Source organism: Eschrichtius robustus, chromosome 3, assembly GCF_028021215.1.
Source record: "Eschrichtius robustus isolate mEscRob2 chromosome 3, mEscRob2.pri, whole genome shotgun sequence".
NCBI lineage: Eukaryota > Metazoa > Chordata > Mammalia > Artiodactyla > Eschrichtiidae > Eschrichtius > Eschrichtius robustus.
In genome coordinates, this window is record NC_090826.1 from 2,544,244 (window position 1) to 2,571,675 (window position 27,432).

At 49.2% G+C, this 27,432-nt stretch overlaps 1 protein-coding gene across 3 annotated transcripts in view; it reads right to left on the reverse strand.

The window, feature by feature from the left end:
• Nucleotides 1–3,111: 3,111 nt before the first annotated feature.
• CEP104 (centrosomal protein 104) overlaps nucleotides 3,112–27,432 on the reverse strand; it is a 52,699-nt gene continuing 28,378 nt past the window's right edge. Inside the window, exons 12-21 of one of the 3 annotated variants that reach the window (XM_068538751.1) lie at nucleotides 18,392–18,568; nucleotides 15,807–16,013; nucleotides 15,232–15,339; nucleotides 12,167–12,203; nucleotides 11,884–11,950; nucleotides 10,963–11,071; nucleotides 9,253–9,391; nucleotides 9,015–9,082; nucleotides 6,215–6,305; nucleotides 3,112–5,423 (exon numbers count right to left, since the gene is read on the reverse strand). In XM_068538751.1, the coding sequence (XP_068394852.1) occupies nucleotides 5,308–5,423; nucleotides 6,215–6,305; nucleotides 9,015–9,082; nucleotides 9,253–9,391; nucleotides 10,963–11,071; nucleotides 11,884–11,950; nucleotides 12,167–12,203; nucleotides 15,232–15,339; nucleotides 15,807–16,013; nucleotides 18,392–18,568 (1,119 nt within the window). In that variant the 3' untranslated portion in view covers nucleotides 3,112–5,307. The remainder of the gene's footprint in view (nucleotides 5,424–6,214; nucleotides 6,306–9,014; nucleotides 9,083–9,252; nucleotides 9,392–10,962; nucleotides 11,072–11,883; nucleotides 11,951–12,166; nucleotides 12,204–15,231; nucleotides 15,340–15,806; nucleotides 16,014–18,391; nucleotides 18,569–27,432) is intronic. The other 2 variants (XM_068538752.1, XM_068538750.1) reach the window with 2 other exon arrangements.

Below are 27,432 nucleotides of genomic sequence, written 5' to 3' on the forward strand. Positions count from 1 at the left end.
TTCTGGCAGGGCCTTTGTGCTGCCCTGACTTCGCCCCCATCAGCCCCAGTGACCCCACACAGGAAAGACAGATTTTTGTCTTGGTTGCTGTTGTGACCAATTCCATCTGTGAAGGGCAGGCAGTGACTGTCCCCAGGCAAGGCCGGGAGAGGTGAGAATGGGCCCCTAGGACCTCTTCCACCTGTGCCTTCTGAGCCGGCTTCCGCTGCCCTCTGCGTGCTGCTGGGTCTCCTCAGTGATTTCTTGGAAGGTTGTACATACATGCATGATATCAGTGGCTTTCGGTTCCTGGGACCTGGTGTTGTCTTGCTTGCTTAGTTTCTCGTGGTAGATTTCTGGGCCGCTGTCCAGCAGCTCATGCTAACACACATCATCTTGACAGGCTATGAGAGTAGTAATAGTTTTATAGTAGCCAGCACTGGAAACAACCAATGACCATCAACAGGAGAATGGATAAATAGATTGTGAGACGTTTCTTCAAGTGGATGACCACACGGAGAACGTGTCTGAGCTGCACACGGCAGCATGACTGACAGACGGTCAGGGTCGTGATGGGGAGGGAGGAAAGCAAATCACACAGATACACACGGTATGATTCCACGTGCACAGCTTACAGATATGTCAAACTCAAGATTCTTTTGTCTGGGGATACATACCTGCGTGGTGAGTCTGTGAAGACAGCCAAGGTTGATACTGCAGACAGCGCGGCCAGACCCCAGTGCCACCGCCGTCTCTTCTCCAGCTGTGCCGAGCTGCTTGGTCGGCCTGCAGGGTGCAGCCGGTCCATCCAGACCCCCTCCATCCCCTTCCCTCCCCAGTCCCCATCGCTGTCCCCACCCTGGTCCCCGACCGTGTCTCCACCCAGGCTGAGGCTGAGGCTGGGAGCTGGAGGCCCTGGACACCTGGCAGTGCTTGCCCTCCGGCCACTGTCCCAGCCTCCGGGGTGATTTGATTTAGGATCCCTGAATTTGGTAAACAGCATTCCCAAGCGTTGTCTCCTTACCCCGTGGGGGGAGAGAGATCTCCATCTAGAACCCTAGCAGTGGTTCCAGCAATGACCCCCACCTTCAGCAGGACACTGCTCCCCTCCATTGCCAGGACTGGTCCCGGGACACCGGGAGGCACCAAGGAGGGGTGGCCAGGTGACCGGTGTGGAGGCGGCGCTAGGTCACTCCTGGGGAGTCCTCAACCTTCAGGACGAGGGCCATGAAAGGGGGCTTTAGGGATGAGCTAGGCCCCGGGACTCCTGCTCACAAGGGCACCCACCCTGCTGCTCGGAGTCTGACCTCACTCCCTTCCCCGCTTTCCCTGCTGGGACATCTCTTGACGGGGAGGGGGCTGCACGCCTCCCCTGCGCTTGAGAGCTCAGAGACTGGGGGAGGGAGGAGCGGGGGTGGTGTCCTTCCTCCTGAGGCTGGCTCCTCCCCCCCCGCCCCCCCACCCACCCACTGGGAGGCACCCCTGGGGACCTCAGAGGCCAGAAGGAAGCTGGGGAGCTTTTGAGGCCAGCCGGGCAGGTGGCGGCGCCACACCTTCCGTCTCCCCCCACCCCTGCAGGTTCATCACCTTCCCCGCCTGAGATGAAGGGGTGGAGACTGCCCGAGCGGAACTGCTCTGTGCTTGGGCGCAGGCGCGCAGAGGGCGTGTGCCGGGAACCAGGCTCAGCACCTCCCCGTCAGCTCCGTTCCGGTGTCGGGGGGGTGGAGAAACCGAGGCAGAGACAAGCGGATTCCAGTACCCCGAACCTGCTCCCGGCAACCCTCACCGCAGGGTGGACAGAGGCGCAGAGCCCAGGGTTCACATCTGGGCACGCTGCCTTCCGGTGGTGAGGGCTTGGGCTCCGAGCGTTTCCCTGCCCGCAGTGGAGGGTAGGACCAGCTACCCTGCAGGTCCTCTGACCCTTCCAGAACACGCACGTGGGGGCATGGGGCGCTCCACTGAATTGCTCCCGTCCGCCCTGCAGCAGCGGCTCCGGGGGTCACCGCCCCAAACCCCGACCCCAGATCCGAGAGGCTCAGCCCCTGCCCAGGGCTTTCCTGCCCCTGGTGGCAGCAGGGTGGGCGGAGACCCCAGCGCTCCGAGGATTCGAGGCACACGCTGCTCCAGCAGGCTCTTGTTTAGCACTGGGCTAGTTTTTAAGAGCAAATAAGCAATGGCACGAACGAACACCTAGTTGAAAGTAGCGCACTGAAATCTCTCGGGGTGTCTGACACTAGCAGATGGAATCACACTCTTCCCTTTGGACAGCGAGCTCTTTCCTCCCACGTTCTCCAGAGCACACACTCAGGCACACCCCCCACCTACCAAAGTAAGTAATTTTGCTGTTTAAACTGTAATGCTAAGTTTTAAGTTTATATATGTGTGTGTGTGTGTGTGTGTATATGTATATATATATATATATATATATATATATATATATATATATATATATATATATATATATATATATATATATATATATATATACATACACACACACACACACATATATAAAGGAAAAAACTATAACTTCAAAATGGAAACAATTATAAAACCATCAAAGGTAATAAAAGCTTAAAACCACTCTACAAATCAACAGAGAAAATACTGTATTTTTACTTATTTGAAAAGCAAAAGAGCTTTGTTGGCTGGTAAAAATGCCCTCTTTCAAAAGGGATAAAAAACACAGGAAGAGACTATAAAGTATAAACCTCTGATGGGCACAACTGGAGCATTTATAAAATATTCTCATTTTATTCCATGGGATAAAATTGGTAAAGAACTTTCTCTAATTTATATGTAGCTTAAAATCTTTTAGCTTCTTCAGGAGTAAACCCACAAATAACTTATTTTAGGAACCACACTCTCTCCTGGCAACTTAATACCCACTGCCCCTTTCTAAGCAAATCTCAGCAATTCCCTGGCGTTTCAGGGCTGAGCTACACCTGCATGTTTACGAAAGGAAATGTAACTTACCGATTGTTTTTTAATTATAATTTTAAAATAAAAGTGACAAAACATTTAGTAATCTTTTTATTATATTCATATACTCAGGGTGAATTAACCCCTAAGCCCTCAAACAACAACAAAAATATATTACTTATTTTATAATTTTGGTACCTGAAATAAAGACAAATAGAAAACTATGTCAAAACATTAAAAAGTTGCAAATTTTCATTAAAAGTATTTACACTTGTACTCTAATGCCAAATTTATAGATACAATTCTTTTAAATTAGAGTATTTTGAAATATGAAAATAATAGAAATAAATATTGTTACGTATCCACAACATATTCATGAGTGAAACTTCAATTAATGACTGTTCCAGGTTTAGATATTTATGATTGGCCAAGGGAGCTTATAGTTCCTTTTTAGTTTTTTCTCCTTTATTCTTGGTTCCTTAGTAGTATATAACTCTGTAAAGATTTTAATAACCACTGATCACTGCCAGGAATCATCTGAACAGAAACACATGATTCTTCTGTAACCAGCAAGACTGATCTGTTTTAAATGCACTCAATTTTGTTTGTCAATCACTAAAAATTAAGTAATTTTACAAATATCTTCTTTATGTTACAATACATAGGAAACATTAACTGTATATTTCTTAAAAGTTTTGATTGGAGAGAAAAGAATAATTTCTTGGTTAACTTTTCTCATTTTTCTGTTTAAAGAAGTGTTTTATCTGTACTTCACTCTCATGGGTGAGAGACTATGGCAACACCTTTTTGAAACCAGGAAGGATCATTTTATAATTATCTTGGCATCTGTACTGTGCTCTCTCTAGTAAAGTTTTATGTTATTTCTCCCCCCATACTTTTACTTTTTTTATAGAGTCTATTTTTGAAGGTAATTATCTTGGTCACTCTTATTCTGGCTCAGTATTTTGCGTCAACCATACGAGAAAGCATTAGCCTACCAAAAATGGAAATTGATCGACTAGTACAAATTCACGGTCACTAACATACCCAGGGAGCACATTGCTCAAATAGCTATTAGTTTTTAAATATATATTTTGTTATTTTACATGGTTGGGAATTAAAAATATTCTTACACTAACTGTGTAGTACAGATTTCATCAATCCCATGCATTTCTGGCCATCATCCTGGAAGCCTGCCCGTATCATGCTCAGGAGGAAAGCGCACCCTGGGCACGGGGCCGGGTGGGGTGGGGAGGGACATCTTACGGCCCCTAGTGGGCTGGGCACCCGGGGACCACAGGCGTGGACGAGAAGGCGGCCTTTCCAAGCACGTTCTGGACGGACACTGGCTTCCCCTACAGCCACCGGGCTCTGAAGTCAGGTGAACCACTTCCACGGGCCGGGAGGGTTGGCTGGGGGCTGGTCAGGAGACTGGATTCTGAGGTTTGGTTTCATCATTTTAAGTGGTTTTTGGTGTTGAGAGTATCAATACGAAGTGTTTGAGAAAGGTGAACATACAGTTGCAATTCCCACGCGGATCCGAGCGGGACAGGACGACGGGCTGAGCAGAGGCTCGGAGGCTCCTCCGAACGTTACACAGAGTGGGAGTCGCTCTGCCTGCCCCAGGGGTTTAGGAAAGGGCTATTTCGACGGACACACCTGCTCAGGTGAGCGCAGGGTCATCGGGGGATGTCGTCTCATATTTTTCTAGGGCTTCATGCGTGTAAAGAACTTGAAGCCCCCCGAGGAAGGGCCTGACGTGGAGCCGCCAGCATTAACCTCCACTCCGCCTGGTGTGGGCGCCGATGGGGGGGTCAGGTGGGCTGCGCTCCGAGCATCTGGCAGGTGAGAGCCGAGGGGGCCGGGCCAGGACCTTAACTTCTCGACCTTGACCTTACTTCTTGCTGCCGTGGCCGTGTAGGCTTTGCAGGCCGGCGGCCGCCCTACCCTGGGGAGGAGGGGCACGGGGTGACTGGCCCCCCCCATCCCGTCCCATCCCCCGGCCTGGCGAGCCCTGCAGACCTTCCACCACGGCTGAGAGAGACCCACATGCAAGAGGTTTAGAGCAAGGACTTTATGGAAATCACTCCAAGCAGCTGCGGAGAGAGGGTGCTGCGCTCAGCCAGTGCCTCCGCACGGGCCGCCGGTGCTGCTCCTCCAACAGAACCATCTCCTTCTGTGGACCCCGGGCCCCGGAGGGCGGAGACCTGCGAGCCGGAGCCACGGGGAGATCAGGGCCTCACTCCGGACGCAGGGGCCACGGTCAGGACGGGCGCAGCCAGGAGCCTGGGGGCAGCGGGGGCGGAGCGGGGGTTGCCACGTCTAGAGATGCTTTGAGGTGACACGTCCACGGTTGGGGAAGCTGCTCGGTCCCTTTGGAGACGAGGGAGCAGATGGGGGGTTGTGTCACCGCTTTGTGTACGTCCTGCCGGAGCTTTTACTCAGGCCCCCCTTGGGGGTGGGGATCTTGCTTCCGACCTTGGATCCCGAGGTCCCTGACTTGGTTGCGGCTGGGCCTTTACCTGCAGTGGACACGCAGACACACAGAGCACGGGGGACAAACGTGAGCCAGGGTGCAAGGCCGCTGTGACAGTATGAGTGGCCCGGGGTCGCCAGACACGGGGAGGATCTGAGCACGAGGGGCTGGGACGCTTCCGGTCACCCAGCCCACAGGTGGCCGGGCTGGGCGGGCTACCCTCGAGGATGCACATGTGACGGCAGGAGAGGAAGAAGAAAGAGCCAGAGGAGAAGCCTGACGCATGGTCAGAGGAAAGAACTGAGCCGCTTACCTAATTTTTAGTTTCAAACAGTTAGCTCCCGAAATGAAAGACCAGCAGCCATGTGACCAGGGCCGCTTACCTGGCTAGGAGGCTCCCCCAGCACCTCTGGTCCTCACTCGTGGGTGTGTGTGTGTGTGTGTGTGTGTGTGTGTGTGTGTGCGAGACACATTTCCTCATGTTCTCGTTGATCGAATAATTTTCTAATGAAAAATAACACTTTTCTGTAAGGCATTCTAAATCCTACAGAAAGTAGCCAAAACTGTGATTCAGAAGTCAGGTCGTGGCGCCATCTATGGGTCTCCTACTGAACCTCCTGTTTCTGGACACTGGCATCCACGGCGTGGAGGGACACCGAGACCCGGGGTGTGCCTGCGAACACCCGCGGTTTGGTTTGTCGACTCTGTGAGTGCCACCGCGGAGCGTGGGGAAGCAGGGCCACGTGGAGGGGCTTCGGCCAGAGCTGGTGCCGACGACACGATCGCCCTGCTTGTGCGGGACCCAGGGACGGGGCCGAGGCCGGGGCGGATGCTTACCTGGCGGCAGCGTGGGCACCTTGCGCAGCACGTGCGTCCGGCGAAGGTTCACCGTGCAGCCCGCGGGGCCCATGAGGTGGGCCTTCCACGCCTGAAACGAGAGGCACGTGGAGTGGGAACCAGGCCACCGGAGGGGCCGCTGAGACGACCGAGCCAGAGGTGGCGACGCGCTGCGTCTGCGGGAGCGGGTCCTGAGCTCTGTGCGCGTCCCGCCTCGGAGCCCCCTGGGCTGAGTGCACCGCCGGAGCACCCACGTATCTTGAGATGCTGCCTGCACTTCTCACCCCTCCCAGTTCTCATCACCGCTGAGCAAACACGCCAAGACCGCTGTCACGCAGGGTGCGCAAATGTGCGACGGTCCAGGGGCACAGGGTGTGCAAACGTGCGACGGTCCAGGGGCACAGGGTGCAGGGGCTGAGGGTGGCCCTGCTGGACAGCCAGCAAGGAAGCAGGGCCCTCGGTCCTACAATGACGAAGAAAAGAATTCTGCCAGCACCTGCGATGGGCCAGGAAGTGGCTCCTTTCCCTGCCGAGCCACGCATGAGAGCGCAGCCCGGCTGACAGCTCGAGTGCAGCCCCGGGAGACCGCAAGCGGAGGGCCCAGCCAGGTCGTGCCTGGACTTCTGACCCACAGAAACTGTGATAGAATAACGGGTGTTTAAGCTGCTCGGCAGGTGGTGACACGTTAAGAAAACACGGAGAAAGCAGAGGAAAAGCAGCACAAGCGTGCTGATGCCTCTTTGCAGTTGACTGTGAGTCAGACGCCATCCCCGCAAGGCAGACGCTGGGGGACTTGGGGGGAGGGCAGGAAGGAAGGGGGCCACTGCCACTGTCGGCGCTGCTCAGAGCAGGAGCCGACTGGTCTCCAGAAGGAGGGGCTGGTCACGTACGACAGTAACAGTGCGAAGGTGACAATGACAACAAAAGCTCAAAGGCTCCTAAATTCTAAAAATACACAGGGAGAGAGAAGAAGTGTGGGCAGTTGAGAGCAGTTCATATTTAAGACAAATGGATAAACCATAAAAAGCCCCTCGTTCTGTAAGAGGAGGGATGGTGGGCAGGGCAGCAGCTTCTGTCGGGTCTTCCCTGAATAAGTCTCATTTGACAGACTTTGGAACCATCTAAGTATCTCATGTAATTGTAGAGCTTGATTTTGAAAACCCCTAGGACTTGAACACAGACCGAAACAATGAGGCTGAATTGTTAACAACTGGTGACACAAGCAAGTGGAGCAACTCCCGTGACCGTGAAGCAGAGATGCTTGCCCCATGTCTCCAGAGGGAGGCACGGGAGGGACACGAAGAGCTGGGACAGCGTGACGTCCAGCAGCATCTCCCTGCCCACAGCGCCTGCACCGCTGCTCTGAGCGCCCCCCACGGGGAACGTGGGTCCGAGCAACGCACACTCTGTGACGGTCCGACGGGCATCTCTGGGGGCTGCGGGCACTGATTCTTGGGAGGGACGGAAGGACACACAGACGTGCGACGCAAGAGGTTCAAGAAACCCTTACAGCTCAGACTCCGAATCAGGAACGTCACCATGAACTTTTGATGGATTTATCTCAACGTTTTCCCTGGTTCTGTCCGCAAAGAGGCCCAGAATGGTACTGAACCAGGAGCGAGGAGCATCTGAGGCACCCGAGGGGGTCCTGGAACGTCATTTCCACTGCAGGGAACCAGGAATGGAAGGCTCAGTGGGGCACCTTGTTACGACGGCCAGGAGGCTCTGAGTCCCCTGGGCCACCGGCAGCGCCAGGAGCCCGTCTGCAGAGGCTCTGCTGGCCAGAGATCGGCTCGTCCACGCACCACTAAGCACAGAGATGCCAACAGCTGAACACAGCAGGCAGTTTAAAGCCGTGAGTTCCTGATGGTGCTAAGATCCAACAAGCAAATAAGCCACCACTGGAAGATGCTGGGGACCCAACTTGCTGTTCTGAAAACCAGTCAACGATGGAAGAGACCTAAACCTTCCCCGTGCCTTCCCCACACGCGGCCCGTGACGGTGCACGCGGTTCCTGTGCTTGTCTTTGTTACGTGTGTGGCGTTTTCTGAGAGGGAGAGAGGATGAGCCCTGGACGGCCGGATGGCCGGGGTGCTGAGGGAGCAGCTGGGCGGCCGGGCCCACCGTCTGGCATGGCGGGGCGTCGCGGGGTCTGAGCCATCCTGTCGGCACCACAGCCCCAGGGCTGGGACAAGGGACCCCGCAGTGGACGCAGTGGGTGGACCGCAGGTGGCCGCGGCTGAGGGGCTCAGGGCAGGAGAGGCTGGGCCTGCTGGGCCCCACGGGAGCTCAGCACGCAGGACAGCGCCGGCATCGTGTGAGCCGGAGCGAGTGGGCCAACACCAGAGGACCGGGCACGTGGAGGAGAGGGTGGGAGACCCTGGTGCCCCCCAACTAGGCCCGCTGTGTCACCCGCATGGCTCACGCTGGGGGCGGGCGGAGCGCTGGGCACCGGACACGAGGTAGGATTTCCAACCTGGACGGGGCTCGGCTTTATTCATCATAAGGGACCAGAGCGTTACAGAATCTGGCCAGGAGGCCAGTCTAGGCCCCAACGTGGAGATGAAAGCCAAGCCTGGAAAAAGTGAAACCACTTCACGCTTCCGTCCCAAAGAGCCGAGATGCTCCCCCTTCCCGGGAGATGCCGCAGGCGTGCCGGGCAGGGAGCGCAGGAACCCTGAGACAGAGCCTCACCCCACCCCGGGGGCCAGCCTCCGCCCGACGCCCGCCGTCTCCGCGGCGACACAGCCTCGCCGTCGTCCCTCCACGCGGCCAGGTCGCCCCCGCGTCAGCCCCTCACCTCTTCTCCGGGGGGGAAGTTCTCGTGGCACAGAGGACACCGGTTCGCCAGCTTCTCCGCTTTGGCAGCTGAAACGGTTTCAATGAGACAAGATCTAGTTACTCCTGTGGGGCGCGAATGGGGGCGCAGAGGAACAGGGCGGGCAGGGGCGCCGGTGGACGCGGGCTCTGCCCCCCGACCCCCCTAGCCGGGCCTCCCGGGGATGGCGCAAGGGTCTCGGGGGCCGCGGGGCACTCACGGTTGCAGTCTCTCGTTTTTATGTGTCTGGGCAGCTCTTCCTTTAAAACGGCCTCCCTGCAGTGGTAGCACTCCCCAAAGCCGTCCTTTTTGTCACACTCCGTCAGCAGGTGCTCCGTCAGGCTGCAAATCTCCACCACCTGCAAGCCACGCCGGGACGCGTCACACGGCTGAGCGCCCCGAGGTGCGCGCGGCCCCGGCCCCTGCACGAGCGCGCGCTTCCTGTCCCGCCAGCGCCGCTCGGGAAGGGAGGCGCATGCCTGTTACCTCCGCAGTCGCGTACACGTGGCTGGAGGCCTCACATCCTGCTTGCCATGCTACCTCAGGAGCATCCAGAGGCCACGGCTAAGCGGGGACGGGAAGCGACGGTTCACCCACAACACTAACCCTGACCTGTACTCTGAAGAGCTCAGGGGTCTACGTGGCCTTGGGTTCAATCCGGCTCCCGGCCATTTCTAAGCACGTGCCCGGAAACGGGTCACAAGAAGAGACCCTTTCACCACTGTGACCTCTTTGCCAGGAGGGGCTTGTACACACCCTAGAGCTTCACGCCGCAGGCTCTTGCTTGCTGTCAGAGGAGCCAGGCCACGCCGGCTGGGGCAGTCCGCACCGCCAGCCGGGCGGGCGGGGGGAGCTGCTCAGAGGGTGGGGCCCGCCCCTGCAGGCCTGAGAGCCCCCAGGACAGGAGAGAGGGTCACTCCCCTTCTGGTTCCCCTCCTCTGTCTAAAGGAGGGCCGGCTGCATAGAGGAAAGATGAACACCTGGGGTGCGCGAGGACCCCTTCAACAGGACGCGCAAGCATTAACCCTAAGACGGATCAGTAGGGTGGACAACATTAAAACGAAAAGCGCCTGCTCGTCAGTGAAAAGGCCAGACACAGAGTGGACACCACACATTCAAGTGGCGAAGGACGCACATCCGGGTGTGTCAAGAATGACTACACGTCAGCAAGAGTGGGACTGGCACCCAATTCACAAGATGGGCGAGAAACTAGAAGTGCTTCGCGAAAGAGGGCAGCGAGAGGCCAGCGGGGGACAGCGCTCCAGCCCAGCATCGTCAGGAGAGCGTGACGGGCGCGTGGCCGGTGGCAACCGCGAGGCTGGCGAGGACGGGGAGCGGCTCCCGCCTGGACACCAGGAGCGCTGCTCACACTGGCCCTGCAGCTGGACGCGAGCCCACCCAGCCATCCTACAACGAGGTGCGCACCCAAAAAAGTGCGCCCGCACGCGCGGAAGATTACACAGGGGTGTCTGTAGCAGCGCTATTCCTACCAGTCTCAGCCCAAACCCAGACGCAGTAGAGAGGACCGGTAAATTGCGGTACATTCAAACAACGCAATACCGTAAAGCAAACCCCAAACGTTGCGTATGATTCCACTTCGGTAAAACTCACAGAGCAAGAAACAGACATGAGGACAGTGACGACCCTGGAGAGGAGGGTGGGGTACCTTGGGGTACGTGGCCTGGGGGCGGTTACATGGATTTGTTTACCTTGCGATAATTCAGGAGCTGTAACACCTATGACTTGTATGCATGTATATATATGTGTTACACTTTAATAATAAAGTAAGAAAAATCGACCCCAACAAAACTTTCCCCATAACGTTTCCTCTGAAAATGCTACGATTTGGGACATTTTTGTGATTCGGCCTTCGGGAGCGGCGTGTCCAGCTCGCCTGCCTGGGTCTGGCCTGCCCGCGCCAGCACTTGACCTGTTTGCAGTAGTCACATCTCGTCAGCATAAGACAGTGCTTCCAGTAATGGAGATCCAGGCCTTCTTCTGTGAAGGAGTCGCTCCTCTCCCCACAAAAAATGCATAAACTGAAACAAAACAGAAAGGTAAGAAATGAGGCACAGACCGGCTTAGCCATCCCCATTCTGCCAGCTCCCGGGGAGCTTTGTGACGCCCCCCGTGCCCAGCCTGCGGCCACCGTTCTGGACCCACTGAGTGGGCTTCAGCTTGACCTGGAGGCACGGCTGCCCCTCACCGAGGGGCCTCAGGAGGGGCTGGGTAGCTCCTCTATCAAAGGGCGCAAAAAAGAGTCTTTACCACGTAGGGGTTTGAGATAAAGTAACTTAAGATCCCTTAGAATTCTAACTCTGTCAGCGTCACCAAGCAGAAAGGATATTTTAAATCACAAGAAAAGATTAGACCAAGACATTTCCCTTAAATTCCTTGTAGATTTGTCTCAGCCACAGCACAGGAGAAAGCATTTTGCTGCTATAAAATTTGAGCCGGACCATATTCAATATCCTGTGATAAACCACAATGGAAAAGAATATGAAAAAGAACATATATACGTATAACTGAGTCACTCTGCTGTACGGCAGAAATTAACACACTGTAAATCAACTATACTTCCATAAAACATTAAAAAAAATTTGGGGCCTGTAACGGGACTTTTGACGAACAGCCTGCTCATTTCTGTCGGGGAAGAGAGGAAAGGGTACCCTGACTCACAGCGGATGCTGCCTGGTTTAGAGGGCAACTTCCTAGCTTTCAGAATCACTGAAAAGAGCCAATTAGTTCACCTAATCCTAATGAACCAGGGAGAATATATTTATCTGACAGCGTCTTTATGTGGTTAGTCCCTCTACTTATTCTACAGTGGGTTAGAGACAACTTTACTCACTTATCTAAATAGTGATTATCTGGAATTTCTGGAACATTAGGTGGGGCCGCTTTCCTTCCTTGAGTGTCTAAAGAAATTAAAAAGAAAGCTATTTAAATAACCTTTTGTAGAAAACTATTTTCAAAGTTTTAGTAACCAGTTTGATGGGAAATACAGTTTAAAAGCTACAAGTTCATAAAGGTAGTACTTTGCATTCAGCCCTGAAGCGTCAGAGATGCAGACATTCGCCACGTGAATAAAAGTGGTTTCTACGCCGAGCTTTCATGATGTGCGTTCTACGTACCCTGATTCTTGGCCTTCGCAGCTTCACTCTCTTTTTCCTGAAACAGAAGAACAGAAAGATCAGGGACAAATGGCTGCAGTGCGAGTGAGAGTCTACCCAGGGTCTACTGTGATCCTGGAGGCATGACCTTAGGCTGTGTGGTAGAATCTCCATCCACAAACAACACACTTGTTTGAAAGAGTCGCCTTCTCAATCGTGGGCAGCAGTCTCCTCCATCCTGCCCTCCACAGCCCCTCCCACGGGCTCCTGTCCCCCCCCATCTCCATGGAAACAACTCTTCATCAAGGCCACCTGCACCCCCTCCGGGTCGTCTGCCCATCATCAGTGTCTGCCCGCCTGAAGGACGCACCATGGGCTCCCGGCGGCACGTGACTCCTCACCTGTCTCCTCCAGGCTCTTCTTAGTCCGGCTCCCAGGGCGCCCCCCCCCCCGCCCCCTCCAGGACTCAACCTGCCCCCCGTTTGTCCGTACAGACCCTGACGGTGCTTTCACCCAGGTCCCAGGCTGGACACCCATCTCTGTGCTCATGACCCAAACGTTTGTGCCATCACCTGGGCCTCTCTGCTACCCAGCATGTACTTGGGTCTTAACGTCACTTAAATGTTACTCAACCAGACCAACCCCCCCCCCCGCCCACCCCACAGGCTCCCCCTCACACGCGCCCCTCGCAGCCTCTGGCGCAGAGCCCAGAACCGCCAGCCTTCCAGGTATTCAGGCCACGAAGCCTGGAGAACCCGGCGGCTCCCACCCCTCCCTCCCCTTCCAGGTGTGGCCTGTCCCCAACCCATCAGTGAGCACCGCAGGCTCTGCTTCAGCACCCCAGGAGCCTGCCCTTCCCACCACTTGCAAACACAGTGGCCAGGGCGGCCCGTTACTGCCCCTGTAAAGGGACCCCCGGAGGCTCCACAGGCCACGGCACTGCTGCCCCGGGGGCCCCGCCACGCAGTGTCACGTGCTGTCAGGCGGCGTCAGCTGGCCGCCTCCCTCCTCTGGCTTCCTCTTCCCCTGAGCGGGCACCACACCCTCACGCACCGCGCATCTGCCTCATGGGTCTTGGTTGCTGGGCGTCCCCACTGTGGGAGGTGACAGCCGGGGGCGCACACTGCTGACCGGAGGAAGGACAGGGTGCGGGGCCCTGAGTGTCCACGGCGGGAACCTGCCCCTCTCCACCCAGTTCTCCTCCTCCTGCTCAGGGGCCTGCCGGGGGCTCCTCCTGTCACCAAGCTTTCCTCCCTGCACTGGCCAGTCTGCCCCACCTGAGCCTGCCAGACCCGCGTGGCCTGGGCTGCTGGCCACTGGTGGGGAGGGGTGTCTGGGACTTGCAGTTTCACGGGAGGACAGGGACGAGCCGGTCCCCTATCCACGGCATTAAGTGATGCATTACATAGACACTGTCTACTGTGTTTGTACAAAATCAAAGCTTACACGATAGGAACTTCTCTCCAACCCAAGCTCTGAATACAAAAAACACACGAGAATACAATTTTAGGACCGGGGAAGCACTTGACAGACTGATATTAAACTTGCAAATGGGGTTCACGTGATTTATACACCTACCGACTAAAGAAAGCAAACTTACACAAATGGATTCTGGGCATCAAAAACAATTCTTATTAATGAGAGATGGGTTTGTATATCTTGCAGGGAAACAAATGAACAATGCCAAAGTTAAAGTTTAGTTGTAAAATCTACCTTAATCTATGCTTTGAACAGATTAGACAACTGATTGGTAATTTAAAAATCTTTTCCTAAAACTCGTGAGCAATCAGGTGATTTAAAAATATTCTGCCGTTCTCACAAGTTGTGGAGCTGGATGGTGGTGGTGGTTACACAACGATGTGAATGTCCTCAATGGCACAGAACCGTACACTTAAAAATGGTTAAAATGGTAAATCTCATGTTATGTATATTTTACAATAATAAAAAATAGAAAAAAAGATTCTGTCATCCTCCTGCGAGATAGCTTCAGTGATCATCTCAGGACAAGGACAGCTGGCCGGCACCCACCCTCCCGAGCGGCCGTGCCGTGTGGTCTCTCCTCCTGGAGCAGCGGCCCTTGTTCCTGCCGCATCTCTGGAGCCCAGGGCAGGGCTGGCCCAGTGCAGGCGCTCAACAAACACTGAAGGATGAAGAGGAGCCGGAGGACAGGCCTCCACGCCCCGCACCACAGACGCTGCGGGGACGCACAGCCTGGTGACCTCGGCAGCCCCCAGGCCAGGCACTGCTCCCACGCTGCCCCGCCGGTCCCCCGCCTCCTCTCTTCTGTTCCTCGGTGGCCGCTTTCCCGCTCTTCTCACAGGCATTCTGACATGCCAGCGTCCAGCGGAAACGCCACTGTCACTTTCTGTCACAGGCACTTCGACATACATTCGGTCGTATTTTCTTTCTTTTTTGCCATTTTTAGTCACTTATTCTTTTTCTAAAAAGCGGTGGTCAGAGCAGTTCCCAGGAGACCCACCCTCATGAGCACAGCCGGCCTTATGCGCCCACGCCCTCTCCCTTTTACTATCAACTTAAGGAACTTAATCACAAAAACCAGAGTGATGGCACAAATTTAAATCACGGAGGCAGGGCCCTTCAGAAGGGACACGTTTCATACAACCAAACACCATCTGATGCCCCCTGTGCACTAGGACTCAGCGCTTCTTGATGGGGAGCATTTGCCCCAAACCTTCCTTTTTTAATGTACGGAAATCAGATCTTCATATTCAAGCTTCTTTTCCTCCTTTGCCTCTGAAGGAGGCGAGAAGCTGCGGAGAGGACTCCTGTCCCTCTACCCCCTCCCCGCCCCACCAGCTCCTGCAGCCCCGAGCGTCCTCTCTAAACACGGCTGGGCCAGCAGCGCACTTCATCCCCCGGGAGAATGAAGAGCATGCAGATGATTCAGTGGAGGATTCCTTTTATTTACCCCTAAACTAATTTAAAAAACAACAAAGAATAAAGATACCCGTTTGGAGAATCCCACGAAAAGCAAACCAAGCATGCTGTACGTCTACGTAAGGAAATAAATGGTCACAGGATTTCGACCGAGAGCATGATGGTGAAAGACAGTGAACCTTGCCAACCTGGACGTCAGCCTGCATCTCCTTCAGTGCCGCCAACTGCCCTTGTAAAGCTTTAATCTCTTCTTTCTTCTGTTTTTCTGCTTCTTCTGTAGCCGCTCTTTTCTGTGCCTGGTATGAAATGATTTTCCATTAGAATTGATTCTTAGGGTAGCGTTGGAAATTGAGTGATAAGTTATAGCATATAAATTATGTTTCTTATGTATTATAATCGTCATTAAGACTAATACTATAGCTAGGATTAAAAGAAAGTCCACCAGATTCGTCTAATACATGTTTACTGGTGGTTTTTTTTTTTTGAATTAAAAAAATTTTTTAAAATTTTATATTGGGGTATAGTTGATTAACAGTGTTGTGTTAAATGTTTCCTGTTGATAGAAACTGCAGGTGTCCTCCCGGCCATCATCATCCCCGCACAGACAAAGTGGAAGAGCCAGGATGCGGGCTCAGGGACCAGTGACCTCCGTGTGCTGTGTTTCCCGTCCCCACAGCCCCGTGAACCATGTGTCAGTTTACTCACGTAGCAAGTCACTTCTTAAACCTGGGACCAGGTCATACCTTCAGGGAAGTTAACGTACCCTAACTTCAGCATCTGTAGGTCGGCCGTCTATCGTAGCAAATCCCTCAAAAAGCGTCCTGTAGAGGACGCTCCGGCGGGCGGCGCACTCCTCGGGAGGGAGGCGCTCCAGGACCCGCGCCCGGTGCTGCGCGTACAGGCCCAGGACCAGCCCCACCGCCGCCTCGCGCACCTTCTGCTCCCGGTGCTCCAGGGCCCGCACTGCGAACTAAGCACAGGGTCGGGGCGTGCTCTTGTTACTGGCTCGCGAGATAGCCACGTTTATTTCTTCTGGCATAAAAGAAACATAGGGACGTCACGGACATTTGAAAAACACAGAAGAGAACGCCCACAGACTTCCAGCTATTAAGATACAGAGTTTTCCTCACTTCCTTTACTTTACATGTGCAGCTGAACTCATGTTGTATGTACAATTATTAGTGTTTTGCTTTCTCCTACTTCAGGTATTAAATAGCATTTCAAAAGTTACATCCCCCCAGAAACTTCATATTAAGTATGAGAAAATATTTCAATCATAAAGAGGAAATATAATAAACTTCATGCATCCACCATCTAGATTAACCAACGTTTATCATTTTTGCCGTGTTTGCTTCAGCTCTTTCTAAGAAACAGGACCCTAGGACTACGGTGCAAGTCCCCTTGGAAGTCTCCCTGGTCCCCTGGCCCCTCCCACGCCCCTCCCCCCCCAGAGGCATCAGTGTCCTGAAGTCGGAGGGCACGTGCCCCCCAGACGTCTTCACTTGCTGCAGTGTACGTGCCGTGTGTATGTGTGTGTGTGTGTGTACACATAGGATTTTTGTTTGACATTATAAATGATTCACTGTGCTTATCATTCTGACACTTTATTTCTTCTTATTCAACGTTCCTTTTTCAAGATCTGTGCATGACCTTGACGTAGGCAAACAATCCACTCCATCCATTTTAAGCGCTTTAGTGTCATCGGAACACAACACAATGCCCCGACGTTCCCACGTGTAGTAAACCCATGCCCCATCCTGGTCCTTTGGGCGCCGGCCCCTCACTGGCTGGGCTTCCTCACTTCCCGTGTCTCCGCCTGCCACACACTCAGGTTTTACCCCAGACCTTGTCCTTCCAAACCCCCGCACCAGCTCGAGAAGTTCTGACTGTGAGCACCCCCCGGGATGATCACCTCCTGCCTCTCCAGCTCACCTGTCTGCACTCCCTCCCGTCTGCCACCTCCCGCGAGTCTTTCCCGCCCCGCGAGTCCATCACCAAGTCGCCCCCGGCATCCCTGCAGGCCCTCAAATCTGGGGCCCCTCCTCCTCCGTGTCCCCAGGTGAAGCAGAAGGTGCTGCGGGCTCGGGAATTGTGCCAGCTGGTTTCATGCTGGACTTTGGGCCATGGCGATCCTGGGGTCCTCGGCATCACGCAGTAAACTGACCCGTGACGTTTCCTGGTCGGTTTCCCTGCTCAGAGGTCAAGGGCAGCATCTCATACTTCCTGCTCGCCTCTCAAACCTCCCCATCCACTCTCGGCTTTGAGCCGACGCCCTCCTGTCGAGAGGCTGGCTGGCCGCTGCCCAGCTCTGGGCCGAGCTGTCTGAGCGTGCACTGCAGCCCCATTCCATCGGCTGCCTGGGGGCTTGGCTCCTTCAATTAAAGCCTCACCCCCACCTCCAACTTCTACTCATTTCTCCTCCTTCTTAAACTCTCTGTCTGGATCAAGCCCACCGCATGGAGACGGACCAGCACAGGGGGACGTGCTCACCAACCCAGTTTCCCCACTTCCTTGGGGCACAGCTGTACACGCCTCCCGGGCCCTGCAGTGAGGATGGGGCCGCCTCAGTGGATGGAAATGTCTGAGAGTGGCTCGGCCCGTGGACACCTCCACTCACAACCTCTAGTCACCCTCCTCCGTTCAGTGACCTCAGAGGTCACGTGTGAAGCCGTGGCATCACACCGGGAGGAGACGGAGCCCCCGAGTGCCCACAGAGCAGAGCGGCCTCTGTCCCCACAGACGGCACCGGCCACAAGGGACAGCAGTGAGCCTCTGCTGTGTCACTGCCCTGGAGAGTGCGCATCTGTGATGGCAGCACAGCTTACTGGGCCAAAGCTTACGCTGGGATCCTGAAGTGGGCGTGGCCCTAACAAGGATGTAGGCACGTGGGGCCGGCTTCTGGTCTGTGCTGGGGAACAAGGAAACTGACGTGGAGGCAGGACAGACAGTGGCCACGTGACGCAGGGCAGGACAGGGGACACTGACCCACACTCAGGAGGCAGTCCAGGGGCTCCAAGTGAACAGACACAATCAGTGTGCACTTCTGGGGCTCATGGGGTTGTCCAGAGCACAAAGCATGCACCTCCTTCCACAGACCTGCCACCCGCTACGACGCTGTGTCACTGCTTGCAGAGCTTGCTTCCCTGGGGACACGGCTCTGCACGGCTCACGCCCCGACGCCACGGCATAACCGGCAGCGCGACTCCAGCACCCTCATGTGTCAGAGAAAGCGGTGACGTTCCGAAATCGCCCCCCACCTCCGCACGCAGCCAACACCGGCCAGACGCTTGCCATGCTCTGGGCACCAGCTCGGGGCCCAGGCTGCGGCGGCCACCCTGGGGCACTTACCCGCATCACGCTGTCCACGGTGAAGCCCATGCCCTCCGTGCCCAGGTCCTGCAGCAGGCGGGCCAGCAGCGCCATCTGGCTCATGGCCAGGTGAGCCGAGGAGTTGGCTTTTAATGGCTGGACCAGGTAAGATGGGATAAGCTGGAGAGACTTCACTTCTTTAAACAAGGCCATTTCCTATAAAAACCAACATCATTTGTTAAGTTTTACTGGAAAATGCTAAGGGCAACTTAGTGCCATCCGCAAAGTAAACACTGAAGGAAAAAACAGGAAACAAAAAATGACAGTGACAAATGGCAGTAAAGTCACTGATCTATAAGCTCATATTTCTATTTAAGATGTAATAACAATTAAAAACAAAAACCAAAAGCATCAGAAATAAAAACCACGATCACTTGGAGATTAATGAAAGCCTTACAACAAATGTGATTGGTAACTTAAGGTTTCTCTTCTCAGGATTTCACAACCTCAAGAAAAAGGTTTCCTAATTTCTAAAATTCTGAAAGAAATTAGTCCTGCTGCGAGAACCACCATTTCAGTATTTATTAAACATCAGCCAAGCATGTAACCACGCACGATACTTCAGGTGAACAGATCCCTGACGGGTTTAGATGAAGGAGGGTAAGTACCTCCACACAGTCCAATGTCTCCAAATGAGCAAGTCTTCCCGCACTTAAGATTTCATCATTTAATTAGCCAGACGCAGAAAAAGAAAAAAATGGTAAAATATTAAAGAAAAAGATCAAAGAAACAATAAAATATTGATAAAATATGAGCTGTAATATAGAAAGACATCTGTTTTTAGCAGGTCTGCAGGCCACACTACCCAAAACACCCTCTCATTTTGACAGTACAGTTAACTCTCTCTCTGGGCCCATGAGTAGCTCTGAACCAAAGGAAAGAAGAAAGAGGAAGGACAGCCCCTCAGAGCAGCATGAACAGTGAACTCCCACGTGACACACAGATGCTGAGGACGCAGGGATGCAGGGTCGGCTGCCCAGATGCTGGTGCAGAACGAGAACAGCTCCCAAGCAGAGGACACTCAGCACCACCACTGTCTCAGAGGTGAATGTGGCTTGAAAATAATTAGCTGCATATTCAACGCATCCTTTGAAAGATTTCCCCCAAATAGTATCACTTACTTGTTTTCTCTGAAAATTTAAGTTCATTAAACAAAACAAGATCAGTGGTTCTTCATGTTGGAGAAACTATGGCAGCTTTGGGTTCCTTCCCTAGAAAGCCGTGCACACTCACAGTACTGTGTGTGACATTCGAAGGAGCTTGCAGACTTTCTGAATCTTAATTTGAGATCTCCTAGACCAGATGGAGTCACTAATTTAAAGAGAGCAAAGCATATTCTCACACTGCTCGTCTAAGCGTGTGCCCCAAACTCTTCTTCTTAAAATTGTTATTGGAGTATAGCTGATTTACAATGTTGCCTTATTTTCTGCTGTACAGCAAAATGAATCAGTTATATATAAATACATATCCACTCTTTTTTAGATTATTTTCCCATATAGGTCATTACAGAGAACTGAGAAGAGTTCCCTGTGCTATACAGTAGGTCCTTATTAGTTATCTATTTTATATATAGTAGTGTGTATATGTCAATCCCAAACTCCCAATTTATCCCTTCCCCCGTGCTTTCCTGTTTTCTATGTCCGTGACTCTCTGTTTTGTAAATAAGTTCATTTGTACCCTTTTTAAAAAAAATTCCACATATAAACAATATCATATGATATTTGTCTTTCTGTGTCTGACTTACTTCACTCAGTATGATAATCTCTAGGCCCATCCATGTTGCTGCAAATGGCATTATTTTGTTCTTTTGTATGGCTGAGTAATATTCCATTGTATATATGTACCGCATCTTCTTTATCCATTCCTCTGTTGATGGACATTTAGGTTGCTTCCATGTCCTGGCTATTGTAAATAGTGCTGCAATGGACATTGGGGTGCACGTATTGTTTTGAAATATGGTTTTCTCAGGGTATATGCCCAGTAGTGGGATTGCTGGGTCATGTGGTAGTTCTATTTTTAGTTTTTTAAGGATCCTCCATACTGTTCTCCATAGTGGCTGTACCAATTTACATTCTCACCAACAGTGCAAGAGGGTTCCCTTTTCTCCACACCCTCTCCAGCATTTATTATTTGTAGACTTTTTAATGACAGCCATTCTGACTGCTGTAATGTGATACCTCATTGTAGTTTCGATTTGCATTTCTCTATTAGCGATGTTGAGCAACTTTTCATGTGCTGTTTGGCCACCTGTATGTCTTCTTTGGAGAAATGTCTGTTTAGCTCTCTTGCCCATTGTTTAATTGTTTGTTTTTTTTTTTTTTATATTGAGCTGCATGAGTTGTTTGTATACTTTGGAGATTAATCCCTTGTCAGTTGCTTTGTTTGCAAATATTTACTCCCATTCTGTGGGTTGTCTTTTCGTTTTGTTTATGGTTTCCTTTGTTGTGCAAAAGCTTTTAAGTTTAATTAGGTCCCGTTTATTTTTGTTGTTATTTTCATTACTCTAGGAGGTGGATTGAAAAAGATCTTGCTGTGATTTATGTCACATAATGTTCTGCCTATGTTTTCCTCTAAGGGTTTTACAGTGTCTGGCCTTACATTTAGGTCTTTAATCCATCTTAAGTTTATTTTTGTGTATGGCATTAGGGAGTGTTGCAATTTCATTCTTTTACATGCAGCTGTTCAGTTTCCCCAGCACCACTTACTGAAGAGACTGTCTTTTCCCCATTGTATAGTCTTGCCTCCTTTGTCATAGATTAGGTGACCATAGGTGAGTGGGTTTATCTCTGGACTTTCTATCCTGTCCCACTGATCTGTATTTCTGTTTTTGTGCAAGTACCATACTGTTTTGACGACTGTAGCTTTGTAGTATAGTCTGAAGTCAGGGAGCCTGATTCCTCCAGCTCCATTTTCCTTTCTCAAGATTGCTTTGGCTATTCAGGGTCTTTTGTGTTTCCATACAAACTGTAAAAATTTTTGTTCTAATTCTGTGAAAAATGCCATTGGTAATTTGAAAGGGATAGCACTGAATCTGTAGATTGCTTTGGGTAGTATAGTCATTTTGACAAAATTGATTCTTCCAATCCAAGAACATGGTATATCTATCTGCTTGTGTCTTCTTTGATTTCTTTCATCAGTGTCTTAGAGTTTTCTGAATATAGGTCTTTTGTCTGCTTAGGTAGGTTTATTCCTAGGTATTTTATTCTTTTTGTTGCAAAGGTAAATGGGATTGTTTCCTGAATTTCTCTTTCTGATCTTTCGTTCTTCGTGTACAGGCATGCAAGAGATTTCTGTGTTATTAATTTTGTATCCTGCCATTTTCATCAAATTCACTGATGAGCTCTAGTAGTTTTCTGGTAGCATCTTTAGGATTTTCTAGGTATGGTATCATGTCATCTGCAAACAGTGAGAGTTTTACTTCTTCTTTTCCAATTTGGATTCCTTTTATTTATTTTTCTTCTCTGATTGCCATGGCTAGGACTTCCAAAATTGTGTTGAATAAAAGTGGTGAGAGAGGACACCCTTGTCTTGTTCCTGATCTTAGAGGAAATGCTTTCAGTTTTTCACCATTGAGAATGATATTTGCTGTGGGTTTGTCATATATGGCCTTTATTATGTTGAGGTAGGTTCCCTCTATGCCCACTTTCTGGAGAGTTTTTATCATAAATAGGTGTTGAATTTTGTCAAAAGCTTTCTCTGCATCTATTGAAATGGTCATATGGTTTTTATTCTTCAGATTGTTAATGTGGTGTATCACACATTGATTGATTTGCATATGTTGAAGAAACCCTGCACCCTTAGGATAAATCCCACTTGATCATGGTGTATGATCCTCTTAATTTGTTGTTGGATTTGGTTTGCTAGCATTTTGTTGAGGATTTTTAAGTCTATATTCATCAGTGATATTGGCCTGTAATTTTCTTTTCTTTTTTTGTAGTATCTTTGTCTGGTTTTGGATCAGGGTGATGGTGGCCTCATAGAATGAGCCTGGGAGTGCTCCTTCTGCAATTCTTTGGAAGAGTTTCAGCAGGATAGGTGTTAACTCTTCTCTAAATGTTTGATAGTATTAGCCTATGAAGCCATCTCGTCTTGGACTTTTGTTTGTTTTTGTTCACGCTGCACAGCATGTGCAGTTAGTTAGTTCCCCAACCAGGGATGGAACCTGTGCCCCCTGCAGTGGAAGCACAGACTCCTAAACAGTGGACCACCAGGGAATTCCCTGTTAGAAGTTTTAAAATCACAGTTTCAATTTCAGTACTTGTGATTGGTCTGTTCATATTTTCTATTTCTTCCTGGTTCAGTCTTGGAAGGTTGTACCTTTCTGAAAATTTGTCCATTTCTTCTAGGTTGTCCATTTTATCAGTGTATAGTTGCTTGTAGTAGTCTTTTATGATTCTTTGTATTTCTGTGGTGTCTGTTGTAACTTCTCCCTTTTTATTTCTAATTTTATTGATTTGAGTCCTCTCCCTTTTATTCTTGGAGTCTGGCTAAAGGTTTATCAATTTTGTTTATCTTCTCAAAGAACCAGCTTTTAGTTTCACTGATCTTTGCTATCTTTTTCTTTGTCTCTATTTCATTTATTTCTGCTCTGATCTTTAGGACTTCTTTGCTTCTACTAACTTTGGGTTTTGTCCTTCTTTCTCTAGTTGCTTTAGGTGTAAGGTTAGGTTGTTTATTTGATATTTTTCTTGTTTCCTGAGATAAGACTGTATTGCTATAAACTTCCCTCTTAGAACTGCTTTTGCTGTGTCCCACAGGTTTTGGATTGTTGTGTTTTCATTGTCATTTGTCTCTAGGTATTTTTTGATTTCCTCTTTGATTTCTTCAGTGATCTCTTGATTATTCAGTAGTGTATTGTTTAGCCTCCATGTGTTTGTATTTTTTACAGTTTCCTTCCTGTAACTGATATCTAGTCTCATAGCGTTGTGGTTGGAAAAGATACTTGATACAATTTCAATTTTCTTAAATTTACCAAGGCTTGATTTGTGACCCAAAATATGGTCTATCCTGGAGAATGTTCCACGAGCACTTGAGAAGAAAGTGTATTCTGTTGTTTTTGGATGGAATGTCCTATAAATATCAATTAAGTCCATCTTGTTTAACGTGCCATTTAAAGCTTGTGTTTCCTTATTTATTTTCATTTTGGATGATCTGTCCATTGGTGAATGTGGGGTGTTAAAGTCCACTACTATTATTGTGTTACTGTCCCTTTCCCCTTTTATGGCTGTTAGCATTTGCCTTATGTATTGAGGTGCTCCTATGTTCGGTGCACAAATATTTACAACTGTTATATCTTCTTCATGGATCGATCCCTTGATCATTATGTAGTGTTCTTCCTTGTCTCTTGTAACAGTCTTTATTTTAAAGTCTATTTTGTCTGATATGAGTATTGCTACTCCAGCTTTCTTTTGATTTCCATTTGCATGGAATATCTTTTTATGTCCTCTCACTTTCAGTCTGTATGTGTCCCTAGGTCTGAAGTGGGTCTCTTGTAGACAGTGTATATATGGGTCCTGTTTTTGTATCCATTCAGCCAGTCTGTGTGTTTTGGTTGGAGCATTTAATCCATTTATTTTTAAGGTAATTATCAATATGTATGTTCCTATTGCCATTTTCTTAATTGTTTTGGGTTTGTTTTTGTAGATCTTTTTTCTTCCCTTCTTCTTTTGTTCTCTTCTTTTGTGGTTTGATGACCATCTTTAGTGTTGTATTTAGGTTGCTTTTTCTTTTTTGTGTGTGTATCTATTGTAGTTTTTTTGGTTTGCATTTCCCATGAGGTTTTGATATAGCAGTCTATATATAAACAAGGTTGTTTTAAGTTGCTGGTCTCTTACTTTCCAATGCAATTCCCATTTCCTGCATTTGTGCTCTCCTCTTCTCACGACTGCTGGTTTTGATATCATATTTGTGTGTGGATGATTTGCTTTTAGTGTATGTTTGCCTTTACCAGCAAGCTTTCCCATTTCTTAGTTTTCTTGTTTGTAGAAACAAGAATTCCCCCCCCCCCCACCTAGAGAAGCTCCTTTAGCATTTGTTGTAAAGCTGGTTTGGTGGTGCCGAATTCTCTTAGCTTTTGCTTGTCTGAAAAGCTTTTGATTTCTCCATCAAATCTGAATGACAGCCTTGCTGGGTAAAGTATTCTTGGTTGTACATTTTTCCCTTTCATCACTTTAAATATATCCTGCTATTCCCTTTTGGCCTGTGGAGTTTTTGCTGAAAAATCAGCTGATAACCTTCTGGGGATTCCCTTGTATGTTATTTGTTGCTTTTCCCTTGTTGCTTTTAATATTTTTTCTTTGTATTTAATTTTTGTTAGTTTGATTAACATGTGTCTTGGCATGTTTCTCCTTGGGTTTATCCTGTATGGGACTCTCTGCGCTTCCTGGATTTGGGTGACTATTTCCTTTCCCATGTTAGGGAAGGTTTCAGCTATAATCTCTTCAAATATTTTCTCAGTTCCCTCTTTTTCTCTTTTTCTTCTGGGACCCCTATAATTCGAATGTTGGTGTGTTCAATGTTGTCTCAGAGGTCTCTGAGAGTGTCCTCAATTCTTTTCATTCTTTTTCCTTTATTCTGCTCCTTGGCAGTTAATTCCACCATTTTATCTTCCAGCTCACTTATCCGTTCTTCTGCCTCAGTTATTCTGCTATTGATTCCTTCTAGTGTATTTTCCATTTCAGTTATTGTGTTGTTCATCACTGTTTGTTTGTTCTTTAGTTCTTCTAGGTCCTTGTTAAACATTTCTTGTATCTTCTCCATCTGTGCCTCCATTCTTTTTCTGAGATGTTGGATCATCTTTATTACCATGACTCTGAATTCTTTTTCAGGTAGACTGCCTATTTCCTCTTCATTTAGTTGTTCTTGTGGGTTTTTACCTTGCTCCTTTGTCTGCAGCATATTTCTCTGTCTTCTCTTCTTTCTAATTTACTGTATTTGTGGTCTCCTTTCGCAGGCTACAGGGTGGTAGTTGCTCCTGCTCCTGGTGTCTGCCCCCGGTGGGTGGAGCTGGGTCTTGTCCCTCTGGTGAGCAGGGTTGTGTCAAGAGGTGTGTTTTGGGGTGTCTCTGAGCTTAGTATGACTTTAGGCAGCCTGTCTGCTAATGGGTAGGGCTGTGTTCCTTTCTTGCTGGTTGTTTGGCCTGAGATGTTCCAGCACTGGAGCCTGCAGGCTGTTGGGTGAAGCTGGGTCTCGATGCCAAGACAGGGACCTCCAGGAGAGCTCATGCTGATTAATATTCCCTGGGGCTGGGAATTCCCTGGTGGTCCAGTGGCCAGGACTTGGCACTCCCACCACGGTGGCTTGGGTTCGACCCCTGGTTGGGGAACCAAGATCCCACAAGCCGCACAGTGCGGTGTGCCCCAAACTCTTAAATGCTCACTTCTATCTTAGCTTCCCCCAGCGCCCCGGCTACAGGAGGCGTGTCTACTCAAAGAATAAAAATATTTAGATCAAGACCATTATACATTTTTCTTGTACCCCATTTTTCTATTCTGATTTAATTCTCCATAGAGTTTTATTTATTAAAAAAATTAATAGCGTATGCTGAATAAGAAAAACACTAGAAAAAGCAAACTGTACATTTTAATCATGTTTAAGGCAACATTTACCTGGTTTAGAACATAAGGAAAATATGGCGGTGAATCACTAAGGATAACCTATGATGCTCTTGGGTAGACAGGATCCTTTTTTTTTTTTTTGTCCATTTCTTCCAGGTTGTCAATTTTATTGGCATAGAGTTGCTTGTAGTAGTCTCTTAGGATGCTTTGTATTTCTGCGGTGTCTGTTGTAACTTCTCCTTTTACATTTCTAATTTTATTGATTTGAGTCCTCTCCCTCTTTTTCTTGATGAGTCTGGCTAATGGCTTATCAATTTTGTTTATCTTCTCAAAGAATCAGCTTTTAGTTTTATTGATCTTTGCTATTGTTTTCTTTGTTTCTATTTATTTCTGCTCTGATCTTTATGATTTATTTCTTTCCTTCTGTTAACTTTGGGTTTTGTTTGTTCTTCTTTCTCTAGTTCCTTTAGGTGTAAGTTTAGATTGTTTACTTGAGATTTTTCTTGTTTCTTTAGGTAGGCTTGTATAGCTATAAACTTCCCTCTTAGAACCGCTTTTGCTGCATCCCATAGGTTTTGGATCGTTGTGTTTTCTTTGTCATTTGTCTCTAGGTATTTTTTGATTTCCTCTTTGATTTCTTCAGTGATCTCTTGGTTATTTAGTAACGTATTGTTTAGCCTCCATGTGTTTGTGTTTTTTACGTTTTTTTCCCTGTAATTCATTTCTAATCTCATAGTGTTGTGGTCAGAAAAGATGCTTGACATGATTTCAATTTTCTTAAATTTACTGAGGCTTGATTTGTGGCCCAAGATGTGATCTATCCTGGAGAATGTTCTGTGTGCACTTGAGAAGAAAGTGTAATCTGCTGTTTTTGGATGGAATGTCCTATAAATACCAATTAAATCTATCTGGTCTATTGTGTCATTAAAAGCTTGTGTTTCCTTATTTATTTTCATTTTGGATGATCTGTCCATTGGTGTAAGTGAGGTGTTAAAGTCCCCCACTATTATTGTGTTACTGTCGATTTCCTCTTTTATAGCTGTTAGCAGTTGCCTTATGTATTGAGGTGCTCCTATGTTGGGTGCATATATATTTATAATTGTTATATCTTCTTCTTGGATTTATCCCTGGATCATTATGTAGTGTCCTTCCTTGTCTCTTGTAACATTCTTTATTTTAAAGTCTATTTTATCTGATATGAGTATAGCTACTCCAGCTTTCTTTTGATTTCCATTTGCATGGAATATCTTTTTCCATCCCCTCACTTTCAGTCTGTATGTGTCCCTAGGTCTGAAGTGGGTCTCTTGTAGACAGCATATATATGGATCTTGTTTTTGTATCCATTCAGCAAGCCTGTATCTTTTGGTTGGAGCATTTAATCCATTCACGTTTAAGGTAATTATCGATATGTGTGTTCCTATGACCATTTTCTTAATTGTTTTGGGTTTGTTTTTGTAGGTCTTT